The following is a 17,811-nucleotide window of genomic DNA, read 5'->3' as shown; positions in this document are numbered from 1 at the left end:
GATTATTTAATGCTGCAAAATAGAAAAATTTATTTTTTTTCTCACCAATTATCTCCCAATAACTCTTATTTTAATAAATATACAATACTATTTTTTAAGTAAAATAGACAATAAAAGAACCTCTAAAGTAATAAATCATTGAATGATATTTTAATAACAAATAATAATCGGTGAACAATGAAAGAGAAAGTAGGCTTTATGAAATCATAATGCATAAAAACATATTTTGAAAAAATAAAAAAAAGTCATAAGCATACATATCTTATTTTAAGTTCAAGAATGATGTGTGCATGCGTGTGTTAGAGTTTAGATTTTTTAAAAGTGAAATTATATTTAATAAGAACAATGAAAATCCCCGCATAAAAATTCAGAATGGGTTTTTAATTATTCTGAGAGAAAATGATTAAAAGAGAAAATCTCATTTTCGTTATTAAAATGAAAATATTTATTTACACTTCAGTTCTTATGGATAACTGTTGCATAACAATTCATTGATTACTAATTCCTTTTGTTATTATGTGGTGATAACTTCATTTTTATAGTTAAATAACTTCATTTTTTTGTCAAATTTGACTATTTTTTTTTCTATTCGCACATTATTTTAGATATGCAATTGAACTAATAAAACTGATTATAGTCATATTTAAACCTCTGAACATACCCATATTTAAATTATATCTTTAATATGAATATGAAAGATCGCAAAAAAGGAAAAGAAAGAAAAAGAATGATTCGTGGAAAACGATATATTTTATGTTTAAGGATATCCTTTTTATGTCTTTTTGTAATAAATATGTGCAATATTGTTTACAAGAAAAAAAATATATATTTAATTCTAAATTATTTTGACGTTAACGAATGTCGAATATAAGTTTGGCACCCTTATATACATTTAACAGCCAATATTCCAAATCAGATGTAATTACTATTAGCAATTCAAACAATTCCTTGATGAAAGATTATTGTATCTTGTTCATGACAGAAGCAATCAGATTGAAATTCGTACAGTTTCTTCAACCATATTAGCTTGTGAACAGCACTGTTGTTACCCTATACTTACAGACAGTTATTTTATATTTGTGCGACACTCATTTTGCTAGCACTTTCTACTTCTTTGTCCTCGTATAAGACGTTATTAACGTCTGTTTGAATAGGAGTGAATGATTCGCGTGTGGAACATCAAACCATCTGACCTATTATTCGTAAATGGATGTTTTGGCCGAAACCCAAAGTGACATCTGCGATGTCTTTGGGGGGAATTCTGCAACTACGGAAATCTTGCGTGATGAAGCGCCAATAAAGTAGCAAGCGTAGCAGAAAATAAACGCGAGGCAAAAATTGTAGGCGTCGTATCCCTCCACAGAGCGGGACCACTTCACACAGTTTAACAGTTCGTTGTCGCAGACTCAAAACGTATTTTTGGAATTCAGCGTGGAGGCCAAATGCGGAACAGTATCTGCTAGAACAGACCTTCACAAGTTCACAATCTTCTCTCGTTCCTGAGAGAGAGCGCCTGCTTCTATTTGGCCGACGTCAGGATCAAAACAAATTCTAGAAATAAAACAACAACATTTTTAACACAAAAATTTGAATCTTAACACCATCGATATTTTTATATCAATAACATTAAATGAAGTCTTGCAATTTTTACCATTATGTGATATTATTATAAAATTATTGAAGGAAAGGATTTTATAATAATCTAAGTCTAATATATAAAAATGAATTTTTGTTTGTTCATATTTTATGCGCTACCATATAGATTGCTATAAAACTTTGCCAACTAATTGCTTGCACATGCACGAAGGTTATAGGCATAGTATAATTATTATATAGTCATAGTATATTATTATATAGGCGTAGTATAATTATTATATCAAATACGTAAAAATGAGCTTTTGTTTGCTCATATTTTATGCGCTACCGCACAGTTCCTCCGATTGCTATAAAACTTTGCCAACTTATTGCTTGCATTAGTGTGAAAAGGTTATAGGCATAGTACAATTATTATATCTATTATATAAAATTGAGTTTTTGTTTGTTCGTATTTTATGCGCTACTGCACAGTTCATCCGATAGCGATAACACTTTGCCAACTTATTGCTTGCACTTGCGCGAATGTTATAGGCATAGTATAATTATTATATCTAAAGTGAAAAAAATAGAATAAATATTATCTATATTTCTATTTCATATATATAATTAAATTTCAATGAATGTATTCTTTGTCGAGAAGAAAATAAATATAATTCTTTTTATCATTCTTACTTAAATTATCCTATAATATCATTCCCATTTCAGATATGAAAAAATATTTCCAACATCGTTTCTTCTGCGACAGCAACGCTCCGGGTACCAGCTAGTGTTTTATACGAATTAAAAAATTGAATTTATGAAATGTGAGATTAAGAAGAATTACATGATTACATGCGTTATGTAAAATAATAACATTCTGAATATAATTTATGAAAAAAAAGTAATAGTGAAAATATCAATTCAAAAAAGAAAGGAAAAAAAATGGAAAAATCGTTTGTGAAATATAATTTTTGATCTAGTGCTGTGATAGTTCAATATCATATTAGCACACAAGTGACATTAAATGGAATCTAATAATTTTCCCATTAATATAAAATATTCGGTATTATTTAAACAAAATATTATACAGACAATTTTAAGCGTTTTGCATATAAATAATAATGTAGTGTAAGCTAAATATCATGTATCGATTAAGAAAAAACGTAATGTGCCAAAAATAAAGCAGTACATTTTTTCTTTCTTTTTGCAAAATAGAATTCTAAATATAGAATAGAATTCAAAATATGAAACACGAAACAGGGAAATGATCTTATCGTCATTTCACGAAGGAAGAAAGAAACTTTGATACATGACGTTTATACAGTTCTATATCCTTTATTATTCATTCTTTTCTGTTTCATGTTATATTCATTACTAAAAGAAACAAATAAGAAAAATTTGTCGCTCAAATAAGAACTAAAAAAAATCATATCTTTTGAAAAGAAAAAAATTATAATTTTCTAAAACAAAGTTAAGTGCTTTTTTGAAAATACACTAGAATGAAAGTTTGGGGGCAAATATACAAGATATTCATTGAGGACCTCTTGTTTTCGCTATATTACTCTTGTTCCTGAAATAAAATCATTATAAGAATTTCACGATGCAGTCTACTTTTTTAAAAACTATGATTTAACGATTTCGAAAAAAGCATTTCCTTGAAAGAGAAATAATTGTATATTTTATAATGATTTTAACTAAGAATATTTATTTGATTTTTTTAAATTGTTTGCCATATGAATTTTTCCTATTGCTTACATGTTATATTTTTTTTTCTATTCATATTTGGGTGGTTTTTTAAATTACTACCTAAAATCAAAACTTCATTTTTTTATAAAGTGGAAAATTTTAGATTCAATAAGAACAAAAAAATTCAGGAAAGAAGTAAAGAACGCAAAAGATTATTTCTTTAAGTTTCTTTCTTTTATTAATCTGGTTGGTGTACTGGAAATTAAATTTTTTGTTGATCAACAAATGTTTCCACAACAACTCCAAATGCATAATTGCAAAAGTTATACTTATAAAAAAACTATATAACCGTGCGAAATATTTTGGTTTCAATTAATTAACTAATTTCGCATTTTCTGACAATCGAAAATTATGCCTTATCTTGGAAATATTTCAAGAGCGAGAATAAGAAGAGAACTTTTATTGTAACTTTGATAAGGAGAGGAAATTTGATGTCCCTTTTCTCAGAAATAGATGATATCTTTTTGAGCGATCGTTTTGCAGATGCCAAAACGCTTACAATCAAATGCGTAGTGGCGAATCATTCAAATGCTTTGCTTTCAGTTTGTAGTTTTTGTTGTTGTTGTTGTTGATTAATAGTGATTCTTTGTAAATAATCTAACAAATTTTTTTGGAAAGATTTCAATTCTCTTCCCACAATTAGCATAAAAATCCTCAATGTCACCTAATTGCACATATAATGCTCTAGAAACGTAAAGGGTACGCCAAAATTAATGCAAGATTTGAATTTGCCACCATTCGTGTAGTAAAGTATTGGAAACTCTATTTAAAAAAACATTTGACTGCTGATAGTTTAGGGTTAGTAAAAATGGAGTATTACACGATCGAACATCGTGTTTCCATTGTTAAACAATATTTCAAACATAATAAAAGTCTGGCAGATACAGTTTGAAAATTTGAGAATTGACCCCCCCCCCCATTCATCGTGTGATTTAACGCTATTGGAATTCTTTTTATGGGGTTATTTGAAGTCAAAGGTCTATGCCTACATGCTCACAAGTATACGTGCATTGAAGGACATTCAACGCTGCATCAACGAAATTCAACCACGGTTATGCAAAATGGTCACGGAAAATTTCGACAGAAGAGGGCGCATGTACCAGCAAAGCCGTGGATGCCATTTGCCGTATGTGTTATTCCTTAATAACCCTATCGTATTGTACTTTACGATTCGTTAACAAAACTGCTTTTTTTTATTTAATTCAAATCTTGCGTTAACACGTTGTTCTATCGTGCAACACTTCTTTTGTACTAACCCTAAACTATCACTGTCAAATAGTTTTTTTAATAGTGTTGCCAACACTTTACTGCACGAATAGTGTTAAATTCAATCTTGCGTTACTATTGGGACATCTTTTAATTGTGGTAGTTTTTCAGTGCATCCGAAGTGTTTCAGACTTTTAATTCTTCAAAAATTCAAAAGAGTTCTTAATAGAAATGAAAGATTATCACGAAAGATATATTTTGTGATGTTTTTGTTTGTAAGTTTCTATATAAGCAAATTTAAATTTTATTGATTCTTTAACGAACCAACCGGAATTAAAACTAATTTAATAGTTCGGTTCTTAATTGCTTAATTCAAAGATTCTATTCCAAAGCAAATCGTGCATATGATCTACACACCTTTGTAGTTGACGAGTCCGTCCCCGTCCAAATCTGCTTCTTTTATCATGTCTTCGACTTCTTCATCTGACAGCTTCTCTCCCAAATTTGTCATGACTTGCCGCAGCTCTCCCGGACTGATGAATCCATCACCGTTTTTATCGAACACCCTGAATGCTTCATGCAATTCCGTCTCGCTGTCGGATTCTTGGAGCTTTTTGGACATCATACTCAAGAATTCGTCGAATTCTATCGTTCCGTTTCCTGAAAACACAGATTGGAAATTAGTATTTGTAAGGATTTTTACAGAAAATCAGTGAATATTAGAAATAACACTAGCGGGAGTGGTCTCAACAAAATTTTCCGCAATACTTTCTAATAAAGGTGTTATCCCAGAAAACGGCTTGCATGGCATTGGCGTATAATAGTTAGGAAATATTAATATTTGGCGTGAATATAGTATTTTTGCTGAATCTGTAGTGTAATCCTTGGCGAGTTATTTGGCGACTAATCCCTGGCATGCTGTTAATAGTATTCAAAAATCGAATTTGTATTTTAGACTTCTTTTTCTCAACCGATTGAAACAAAAATTTGACAAAACACTGCACTTATAGTCACAAATTCCCACATCAAATTTAATATGTTTAAATCAATGTGACTTTGAGCTATCGCATTTACATATTTTTAAAATTACAGACTGACTGAACGGTCAACCCTTGTTGGATTTAGCTGAAAGTTTGATAGGTGTCTAGACTATAGATATTAATTCTGTGTATTAAATTTTATCTATCTAACTCTCTTCGTTTTGTAGTTATCGTGTTAAATTATATTTGAATAACCAGACTGACGGACTTCCTCTGAGCGGATTTTGCTAAATATTTAATAGAAATCCACAAATTTGGTATAAAGACAGTATACCAAATTATACCATCTATATCAAAGTATTTTTGTCACAGAGGGACGGAAATTTTCCAAAACTTTGTTTTTTGAACTCAAGAAGGTCTAAAACGAGAAAGTTCGTAAAAATCTCGAGTTCGAATTTTTTTGATAATTACTATATTTCCTCTATACTAAGTGTTAAGTCATATTTCGGATTCTCCGACCCGCCAGAAGGCACACGGATAAAAATACTGAATCACCGGACAGCCGCAATAGCAACACTGGCGGGAACTGTGGTTGAGTCCTAAGAGCCATCACCGGCCACGGTACAACCCTTCCCGAAGAAAGTACGTCCCGTCATCGATGGGAGGAGCCAGATCAACCACCTTTTTGTGTACCCTCCAGGGTGGCGAGATCCAACCTTCATACCGGAAGCATCTCATCATCATTTCGAGGTGCCCCCGGGGGTCTATAGTAAGTGTTAAAACGAAAAGCAATAATTTGAATTAAGATTTTTCTTCGTATATAGATTCTTTGCTTTTGATTGTCTTCATTTTAATTGATCTGATTAGCTGTTATGAGAACTTATCTTTCAAATTATATATTTTTTTCGATAACTGGATTCAACATATGTAATGCGCTTGTCACACAGCAAGGAGCTTACACACAGCTTAACTTGCTACTAAACGTTTCGTTACTGACGCATTGCGCATGCGTTGGTAATGAAGATTTATATTTTAAGAAAAATGTATTATTGTTCTTATTTTAGCTATTAGAATACAACAGGAAAAGACCATCGATGTTCGAAAAGTTTGGCAGAGTTCCATTTAACGGTTAATTTTTGTTTCTAGTCGTTTCAGTTAATTCGGATTTACTGCTAATGATGGATCGTCTATCAAATTATTTTTTTCAGTAAATAATGTCAACAACTTATGTGACGTCACAGTCACCCAATATGGCAAAGTAAGCCCATAAATGAGCATATTATCTACACATGTAATTAAATATTGTGTTGCCTGACTTAAAGCATGAGCTTGCAATGAGAGTATTTTAACATTCTGCTTTGAGTTTTTGATCAAGAATAAGGTGTTATTGTTTGAATCTTGGCTGTTACAATTAAAAGAAAATAAAAGATGATTGCCGTGAGAAAAGTTTGGCAGTTTTCCATTCAACAATCTTGAGCTATTAAAAGCTTGGACTGTGAAAATTAAATGAAGTTATTAAGCCTACATCATCAAGCCTAAATGTAAAACAGCTGGTCACTTTCAATCAGACTTTCTTTTATTCCACATATGATAGTTACTGTTTTAATTATTACATATAAGAATAAATTATAAATACTTAATTTCTAATTAGTTTTTATTTTGTGTCAAGTGATTACTTAATGGTATTGACAAGCATTGATATTATAAAAAAATCAACAGTTATTCCTTTAAAGAATTTTTGCTAATTCTTTAAAAGAATTTTAAATAATTATAGAAAAATCAATTTTAATAGGAAAAATTATAATATTATTAATTAAACTACATAAAATTATGGACTGTTAATTTAAATATAAAAAATATAGACTATTAATTAAAATTGTGTTTAAAATATTATGCCCTAAAAACATTTATGGTAGTTTTTACTTCATTTTAAGAGAAGTATAGAGAAAGAAAGTATTATAATCGCTTAAAAATTCAATCCATGACATTTTGATGAATCCTACTTTGTAAATCTTTCTAACAGCAAAAAGAAAATACTTTGGAGTTATATCTATCTATCTGTAATGACATAAGCAAATTAGATTTGGTATTCGGTCTTTACATCAAAGTTATTGATTTTTAGCAAATCTTGGATGATATTTGCCTTTGAAAAGTTTGTCTCTCTGTACATCAATATTCAGTAAATGGGATAATTTAAAAATGCGATGAGCAAGACAGAAATTTTTACAAACGATTTTATTTCTAGAATTTTAGATTTATTGTAGAACTGTATGTCCATTTGTGCTTCAGAAAAATTTGAAAACTCAAAAACTTAATTATCAAGGTAATTTTGATAAATAAAAACAAGGAAATTTGATGAAAAGTCATCTCATCAAATTTGAAAATGCATTTGGCCTCTTATATTCTGAGAGAAATGCTCCAAAATGCGTATTTACATCTCTTCACTTTACACCAAAGCTAAATATCAAAATCGTCGTATTATTGAAGAACACTAGAATACTATAGATAGAGAAATCTCACTTGTTTTAACGTAAGATATCTAATACGAGAAAAGTACTTCCTATCCAAGAGAATATCTTTACAATGGGTTTGATTTTCCGTTCAACCATACTATCTGATTGTCTAGTCTCTCATGGTAAACTATGACTCATTTTGTACTTTCAATATCTCAGAATCAGATTCGTTTACGAGGATTAAATAAATTAAATATAAATAACAAGTCAAGTAAATGACATTAACATGGAATCATTTATTGGAAAACGATAAATTACAAAGCTAATAAACAGAAACTTTCAAGATATTCAAGGATATTTCTCCCGCTGTTTAAATCTATTGGGAACTATGCATTACATGTTTGTAATTTGTAAAAATCAATTTATATTCTTGAATACTTTTTATTGACTAACAGGATAGTTTTTCTATCTCAAAAGTTTGCAAAACCTTGGTCTAACTTATTAATATCAAGAACATGACAAAACCATAAAATCTTAACCTATGAATGAACTGATAGATATTCTATCTCTAGAAACTAAGAGATGCATCCCTTTTGATCTAGACTTTAAAAAGTATATTGGAGCTAAAGTTTAAGTGATTAAATCTGGATGCAGTTTAAATTCAACTAAATTTAAATCTTTGCATACATAATTCATTAAATATTTTACAAAATATCCTTTCCAAATGTTATTAAAATTTGAATGAACGAGGGAATTTTGCTGCAAAAAGTAAGTAATAATTTTTATTCGTTTCCTATCTATCTAACTTATGTTACAAGTAATAACTATTAAAACTAAAATACGAACGAAATAGTCTTTTGGACAGATTAATTAACTGCTCATTTGCAATTTCTATATAAATGTGACATACAAACCATCTTTATCTACCATGGTCACCATTTTCTTTAGTTCATGTTCTGAAGGTCGCTGTCCTAGAGACCTCATAACAACTCCAAGTTCAGCCGCCGTTATCATGCCATCGGCATCTTTATCAAAAAGAAGGAAAGCTTCTTTGAATTCTGAAATGGAATAAATATAATAAAAATAAATGGTGAAAGTTTCAAATAACAATAAAAATTTTAAATATTAAATTGTGCTTGTATTAATAAAATGAGTGTATGTTTCTAAAATCATAGGGTCTTAAGTGAGGACAAAGAACTTTTACAAATGTTTTCATTAATTATCCTTGGAATTAAGATGTTAGTCTGTGATAACCATAATGGATTGAATCTAGAGAAAAATATTTATTATGAGATCTGTACAGAAAAGCTATACATCTTATCAAATGTTGATTCATGTACGTCAAAGATATGTGCAAGTTTGAGGTTCGAACTCGCAACGTTAGGATTCATAGCTGAGTAACAAAGCCATTAGACAAAAGTGTAAACTCGTGTCTAGTCGTTGTTATCTGGCTTATGAGGTTATCACCCCAATTAGAATAATCATATCAACTTCTTTTTTTGCAATAATTTTAATACATTCCTATTTTGTTCATAGTATATCTTTAGTATTTCATTTTTATACAATTGTTTTTCTTCGTTTCGTCTTTAATTAATTTCTGAATTCAATATATAACGTAAAATTTTTTTATTTTTACTTTTTCTCTTTTTCAAAAGATATTATGCAATGTTCTTCATTTTTGTTCATATTGTACATTACTAAGTGCATTTTTTTTCAGCATTCGTGCACTCATTACTTTATTCAGTTTTTGCTTTTTATCATTGCTGTCAGTTTCATATTTTTCGTCATTTGTCTATCTCTATGAAATTGATTCTGACGTTTTTTTTATTTATTATTATTATATCTTTTTTGCGTTGTTAAGACGTTAAAGTATAAACCATAGATATATACAAATATATATTCCACCACTTCATATTATTTGACTGTTTGTCGGTTGTCTATTCGTTGTTTTATAAAACATGATAACTTATAAACGCACTAGGCTAAATCCACGAGTTTCAGCATGTGATCATCAGACTCAAGTTGTAAATGAGTGCCAAAGTTGCAACTGAATTAGTCAGCCGGAATTCTTTCAATATACGCATTTTACTACGCATACAGGTTCAGATGAGAACACTATTGCTAGTTTAAAATAAAGTAAAAAATCATTGGTAGCTAAAAGAATACTTGATCATAGTCTCGAGAAATGTCTTGAATAGTCTCGAGAAAGAATACTTGATCATAGTCTTGATTGAATAGTCTCGAGAAAAAAAAGTCAATGACAATAAAAACATTAAATTTCGGAAAAGTGCATTTCAGAATATGGTAACACAAACGTCGCAAAATAAAGAAGAAAACAAGAGCAAAAATGTTGTTATCGTTTTGATTGATAACTCTATCTTACATTTCATTACATACTTTAATTGAATTCACATTTTTTACTGAAAATTGTTCGCATCTAGTTTAATGGATCTTTTCTAATTTAATCAATCTAATTTAATTTATTGCATCTAGTTTATTCAATACTACTTCAAATTCGTAATTAAGATGCATCACGGCTGCGATTAAACTGTTAACTTTTAATCCAGGTTAAAGTTAATGATTAGGTTATTTTAATGTCGTTAGTATTATGTTCAAATAGGAAGCATTCATCTTCTATTGTTATTTTTGGTACTGTTTTGAGATAAGTCATTTTGCCATTTCTAAACTACATGTTGCAAATTTTTGACTCTCTTACGGTAAGTAATTTCACTTTATAGTATTCTAAGAAATCATAAAGAATTACTCCATTAGTCATGAGGACATTAAGCTTAATGGCTGAATCACCTTAAGTACAACAATGTCATTCAGCTATTATATAAACCGTGGTAGACGGCGTCCTGGCATAGGGGTAGCGCATCTTCCTCGTGATCCGGGCATCCTGGGTTCGAGTCCCGGTTCGGGCATGGTTGTTTTTCCTCTGTTCTATCTGTGACACGTGTGAATACGCTCCCCCCCTCCCATGTAAAAAGGGGTTGTGCAAGCGAATGTGATGAATATTTAAGACGTACTCTTGGCCCTAGTTTGCTCTACTGAAACAACAGACGCTCCCTTGGCTTGAAATCGCTGATTTCGTTAGCGGACTTGTCCATGGCAAGTGTCATTAGAAAAATAACAATACTATACAATGGTGGACAAAATCGTGGCCACTTTTAAAAATGTTAATGTTTTCTAAGTTAGTACGCTTATAGAAAATGTAATATTTCACAAAATGCCAACTCTTACATATTTTAAAGAAAATTTAATGCCAATTTCTATACAAAAAGCAAAATTCAAATATTTGTAATGCATAAAAGTGGAACGGCAATAATTATTGAGATACATTAGATGCTGATGGCTGCAGTGAGTTATCAGTACTTAGTAGGGTGGCCTTTATTTTTTATTACAGCTGCACACTAATGTTTCATTGAGCTGACGAGAGTTTTAAGCTCTTCCTTCGTTATTGCAGGATGCCAGGAAACAATTATAACCTCAAATAATTCTGTTTTATTTGATGAACGCTTAATATGTGTAAGAGTTTTCAAACGGTGCCAAAAGTTGTCAATAATTTTGAGGTCAGGACTGTTTCCTGGCTGTTATAATAATTCAGAGCTCTTTGTACTAAACCACACTTTCGATATTTTTGTTGAATGGCAAGGAGCTGCTTATTTCTGCTGAAAAATAAATGATGCATTGTTAAGAAATAGATCACTGATGGAAAGTGTAAGTTTTGAGTCTAGAAATGTGTCAATGTATTTTCTTGCATTTAATGCCCCATCGATAACATGAAAGAGACCAATATCATCTGCTGACATGCAGGATCAAATCATAACACTAACTAAGTTCTTCATAGTTGCCTGAATGCAGTCAGGATGTAGCTCTTCGCATTTTATTTGTCTTACATAATTCCGCCATCACTACCGAATAACAATATTTTTGTTTCATCACTCCGTATAACTTGTGACCACTGATCATCTGTCCAATTAATGTGTTCCTTTGCCCACTGTAACCTTTTTATATACTTCTGTAAATTAAGATAAGGATGTTTTCGTTGAATTCTACCTTTTAGTCCAACATCTAATAATCTTCTTCTGATTGTTCTTGAATTGACATAAATGCCAGCATCATTCAATTGATTTCTGATGGCCGCTGATGACATTCTTCGATCTTGGAGACATATTCTTTTTATTCTTCTGTCATAAACAGATGTGGTACGCCTTTTTCAGCCATTTCCTGCTTTGTTTTTTATTGAATTTGTTTCTTGATATCGTAAACAAAACTTCCGGATTCCAGATGTAGTTATTGAACCACACACCTGTCAGCTTAGGAAAACCACATTTGTATAACACAATAATCTTAGCTCTCTTTCTAGATGTCCAATCTATTTTTTTATTTGATGTCATTGCTTCTTGACTAAATGTTATAAATATTTCGAAAAATTCCAACTATCTATTAAAAAGTTTAACAAAATTTCTAACTTGCAATTTGATTGCGTAAAAAACAGTCTTCCTTCTGCAGAACAAAACTCTATAATGACTTGTTCCAACTTTAAACATAATGTCAATATCTGCTGGCAGTTATTAACATTTTACTGGTTCCCAGAAAAAAATCAGTGATTCGTCAGGAAAGTTAGAAATTACAATCCACTTCATTACTGTGTTTATTATTTAGATTAAAGCAAGAATAACTTTTTTGTATTGCAAATGTTTGAATTTTGCTTTTGTATTGAAATCAGCATTAAATTTTCTTTAAAATGATATGCAATAATTTGCATTCTGTGAAATGTAACATTTTCTATAAGCATACAAAGTTAGAAAACATAGCGATTTTCAAAAGTGTCTACAATTTTGGCCACCACTGTATACTAGGATCGATTTTGTAAATTAAGCAAAATAAATCCTAGTATATATATTTTTTTAAAATTAGAATGCGCAGAATCCTCCAAAGGATGTATGTCCTGTCATAAATGACAGGTCTGTTAACCAATTTCATTGTTATTAAAATAACGCCAGGGAAACGAGGATTTGTCAACTTAATCAATGATAACTTTTAAAGGTGAAATAAATTATAATTTTCATCCCTTATCTTCGGGTTCCCTGTTGAAAACAGCCCTTTTTTATATAGTCTGTCATTTGGAAATGAGTCTTTTGAAATTTTTCTCATCTCATCTCATTTTATTTATTATTTAACAGATAATTTTGGAAAATGAAAGATTTTAATTTTTTCTGCAATGCTTTATGTAAGCAGATATATTTCTAACTGTGAACGTGAATTAAATTCTTTAAGAATTTTCATTTCAACCATTGAAGATAACTAAAATAGTCACTCAAACTACAAAAGATCGTATATGTAAAAGATTAATATTGACTACATACATAACTTACGACCTTATGCACTTTGAGTGATAATATGTTTTAAAGATGTGTTAATGTATGTTTCAGACAAGAATTTTTAATAAAACATTACAAAATCGTATAGTTGTTAATGATGTATTACACCTTTATATGTTCGTAGTTTGTTCATTTTGTATATGGTTTCATCCAAGGTGTGATTCAAAAGTAATCATTGTAATGCAGCTGATGACTTAATAGAAGACAAATGACCTGGTGATAATTTGAAAGACAATGAAGTAGAATGTATGGAAGTTTTTTCGCGCTTTTTATAAATAGCAATACGCAGAACTGATAAATTTAAATCTTATTTTGTTGATCAAAACAATTGAAAAAAATCAATAAGCTTTTTATGATTCAAACTGCTGTTTTTAAATACTCACAGAGAATCAGCATATTCAAAGACAATCAAATCTTTTTTTAATTAAACATCTATCTTCATGTACAGAAAAATGATTAAAAAAAAGAAAAATATAATTTTTTTTCAAGATATGCAGTAAAAGTGTGATTTCCTTCAATTTTTATTGATTTTGAATTTCACAGTTACTATATTCAATACCACATAATAATACAACTGTGCAATTTTTAAAAATGGCAATTAAGAATGTATTATTTTTTAATGAGTTTGTAGTATTGATATAAAGTTGTTTTTATCAAAGTTTTTTTTTTAATTTCTAGGCTTTTTTTTCGTTTATATGTCGTTTTATGTTATTTTAATATTGTGTTATATTATTTATGCGTCATTTTATTTACTCTTAAATTATATATGCATCAACATTTAAAAAATGTAATACTTTCGTTTAATTTTTTTTTTTTGAAAAAGTAAAGCTTTATTTGAAATGTTTTAACCATAATAGACTAGTTTGTTTAGCACCGACGTGATAAACTAATGATTGAAAACAGCTGCGAGGAATAACTTAAAAAGAAAACCCATTTCTTCTTATATTCATATTACGCAAAGATAATTATAGTTGACCTTGGATAGAATAACTGTTTGAGATGAGATAAACAACTAAAATATTTACAGAACTTCAAGAGCAGGATTTATGTGTGAGAGACACAGCCATCATCTATCTTTTCAACTCAATTACAGATCCAGATGGAAAAGATTAGATAACTGTTGTTTAAAAAAGATATTGAAGATGACTTTTAAAGACATCTGCGTAACAGTCGATAGGATATCTAAATTAGAAATAAAAAAATACTCGCGATAAATATGAAGAGAGAACGAGTGTTTTGACATTGAAAATGAGCACTGAGTAAATGTTTATGTTTAACAAGGAAATTAAAGGAAGACTGTTTTAAAGTTTTTTGGAAGGGTTTATAGAAATTTTAAGTGTAGAGAAAAATATTTTCTTTCATATCTAAAGAATATAGGAATTAGTACATTTTTAATGTATCTAAACATGTTGCATTAGCAATTACGAATTTATATTGTTACATTAATCTTAAATAAATTAAGAATTTTGAGATATCGCGAATTTGTACAAATGTATAATACATAGAAATTCAGTTTTCGTTAAAGAAAAAAATTTTCAACAAAGAAAAATTTGACAGAATCATATTTATGCGAAGACAGATGTCGGATAGTAGCAAATGTCAAGTGACAAAGAGAGAAAAGGAATGTAATACATAATAAGATTTTAAAAAATATATCGTATATTAAACTTAATGTCTTCTATCATGCTGCGTCTCAAGATAAAAAAAAAGGAAATAAATCATTTAAAAAAAACCCAATCATATAAACCTATCACTACTTATAATAAAGATGAATGTGCGTGTCTGCGTATTGGCGTCCTAAAAAGGAATATTTGTCGTATAGCTACCAAATTTGGCATAGATATACTTCGGAAGATAGAAATGTATATCCTTTAATAATCATTAATTAAATACCAAAATTTTGATGTTTTTCAGCGACAACCTAAAGTATTATTGCACAAAAACAGATTTTCACCTTTTTAAAATTCAAAATACTGTTTCCCATTAGGACAACAATGGAAAAAAAACATATTTAAACATATAAAAACATATTCCTAACAATGAAAAAAAAAACATGTTTAAGACCATTAAAATAACATGGTTTTAATGTCTAATAGAATTATGAACATAAAATTAAGTCTAAGCGATATACCTGAAATTAAATATAACCGATATTCCTGGCAACCCAGCTGGTCACTAAAGGCGATTAGTAAAGAATAAGAAAATGAATTTGTGGTATCGTGAAAGGGAGCGTCAAATTAGAACCGCAATGACGTTTTTAATGATTCTGCGATATCTTGGGAATCGACTTTTTCAGAAGTTTCATTGATTCACTAAGTGTGACAAGTATAAATTTATCAAAACGAAGTAAAATAATTTGAGCTAAATGAATCATGAATATTATATTTAAGTAACAGATATTCCCGATAAATAAGCTGCTTTCCAATTACTAGTTTTAAATAAAATAAAGCAATATTACAAAAACTCAGTAGACAAAACAATTATTGTTTAAAAGTAATATTTTGTTTATACCTATTTCTTGTTATTTTTATTTATTTATTCTATAGCATGTTACTTCACTAAGAGATTTTTCTTTTTATTTAAAACAAGCATATTTCAAAGTCATTTTAAAGACATTCAGTCTATCTTTATGAGTTATTTCAACATCAAAGAAATTACTTGATTGTTCTTCAAGTTTATTCTTTGAAACAATGGTCTATCTAACGATTCAGAACATTACAGAATATGTTTTTAATTTATAATTTTCATTTTCAAAGATAGTCTGACATTTCACTGTATCTATCTAAGCTGAATGTCAGACGATCTCATATCAGCTATTGAGAATACTATATAGCAAGTGATCGGTTGGTAGAAATAATCTGTTTAAAGACGATATTTGTTAAATTCAGATATTGAAATCCTTAACATATCATTGATTTATCATAAAAGTTTATAGCAATTTTCTTAATTTATTCCGAAAAAAAATTAATAAGGTTGTCAAACATAATCGCTTCAAAGGCGAATTGTGTTACTTTTAGCATTCATTAACATAAAATAAAATTTAATAGAAATTTTATTAATTCATTCTGAAGATCTGGAAATAACTTATAAAGTATTGCAGTTTATTTTTTCTTTTGTTTATATACAATTACAATTATACTCAGTGTATCGTCTGTTTTGTTTATTGGGCTTGATTCTTGAAAATATTTTTTGCGGGGGGGGGGGGTATAATATTAGTAATGCCTTTTCAACCTTAAGAAAAATATTTGAAAATATAATTTTTAAAAAACCCAAATTCAGCTGTGCAGTAATCTAAAACAGAATGCAAGTATTTGTCAGTATTATATCCCAGAAACCTTTAACAGATTAATAAAATTTTACACAAACAAAAAGGCTACCAATTGTATTAAATTATATATTGCGTTACTAGGAAATGTATGCAGTTGTCAGAATCTTGTTTCAAAAATTGTTTAAATATATATAAAAAAATTATACTTCTCACTTTTCATTTAGTTATTAAAACTTCTTTCTTATCTATTCATGTGGAAAATTCATTGCAGTTTCTGCAGCTTTTTATATTCCTTTTCCTTCAATTCATATCTATCGTGACAATTCCGATAGATGGCAGTAAGATTCAATTCTATACATCTTACTCACAGCATTTTTTTTTATTTTTTTTTTGTTTATTTTATGAGGCTTTAATCTTCAATCATAAAAATCTTTTAAGAAATATTTGGCTTCTGATTTTTTAATTAACTGATCATTCAGTTAATTGATAAAATTATTTATATTAATTATATTTCATTCTAATTACTATTTAATTTATAAATGTTATTCGCGATTTTAGTTTCCATAAAATGCACATTAGTTTCTTGCTTTTTCTACAACTTGTCACTGTTCTAGTTTCTTGAAAGATTATTTTTGTGATATATAGCGTGATATATCTTTGTGATATATCTTCTTAATGTACATTATCCTCTACATTAAGAAGAACATATCACCGATTACTCTTATATAAATTAAGCAAAATTAAAGATTTCGTCATCATATTTTCAAATGCTCATACGGTAGAGGTCTGTATTTCCACCTGAATGTACTAGTATTAAGGGCAGATCATGGGCACGACTGTTTCTGTCAGAACTTCAACGAAAAAGTCTAGTAACTTAAACGAATAAAAAAAATTGCAATATGAGATTTACCAAATGCATTTCTCACTTATCTTTTTGTAATGTTATTTTTCCCGGTCAGCGAGGGATTTCAGATTAGGTATTTAGGCAAGCACCTAAATTTGTTTGTCTGAAGTTACATAGATTTAAAAAATTTTATTAGTCTATTGACGTATTAGTGAATTATTATATATTAGTATAGTATTAATACTTTATCAATATAATTGATACGGTATTGGTTAATCCAAGAATGTAACGGTGCTTAACTTACAAATTAGTTTATTTTACAATTTATTATTATTTTTTATATTCCTCTCTG

The 17,811-nt window shown here is 29.1% G+C and overlaps 1 protein-coding gene across 1 annotated transcript in view; it reads right to left on the bottom strand.

Moving 5' to 3' along the window:
- Positions 1 to 722: 722 nt before the first annotated feature.
- LOC129965928 (calmodulin-A-like) overlaps positions 723 to 17,811 on the bottom strand; it is a 42,531-nt gene continuing 25,442 nt past the window's right edge. Inside the window, exons 3-5 of the mRNA XM_056080222.1 lie at positions 8,875 to 9,018; positions 4,945 to 5,187; positions 723 to 1,551 (exon numbers count right to left, since the gene is read on the bottom strand). Of these exons, the coding sequence (XP_055936197.1) occupies positions 1,520 to 1,551; positions 4,945 to 5,187; positions 8,875 to 9,018 (419 nt within the window). The 3' untranslated portion in view covers positions 723 to 1,519. The remainder of the gene's footprint in view (positions 1,552 to 4,944; positions 5,188 to 8,874; positions 9,019 to 17,811) is intronic.

Source organism: Argiope bruennichi, chromosome 4 (genome assembly GCF_947563725.1).
Source record: "Argiope bruennichi chromosome 4, qqArgBrue1.1, whole genome shotgun sequence".
In the NCBI taxonomy this organism is placed as follows: domain Eukaryota; kingdom Metazoa; phylum Arthropoda; class Arachnida; order Araneae; family Araneidae; genus Argiope; species Argiope bruennichi.
This window is presented reverse-complemented; position numbering and strand designations above follow the sequence as displayed.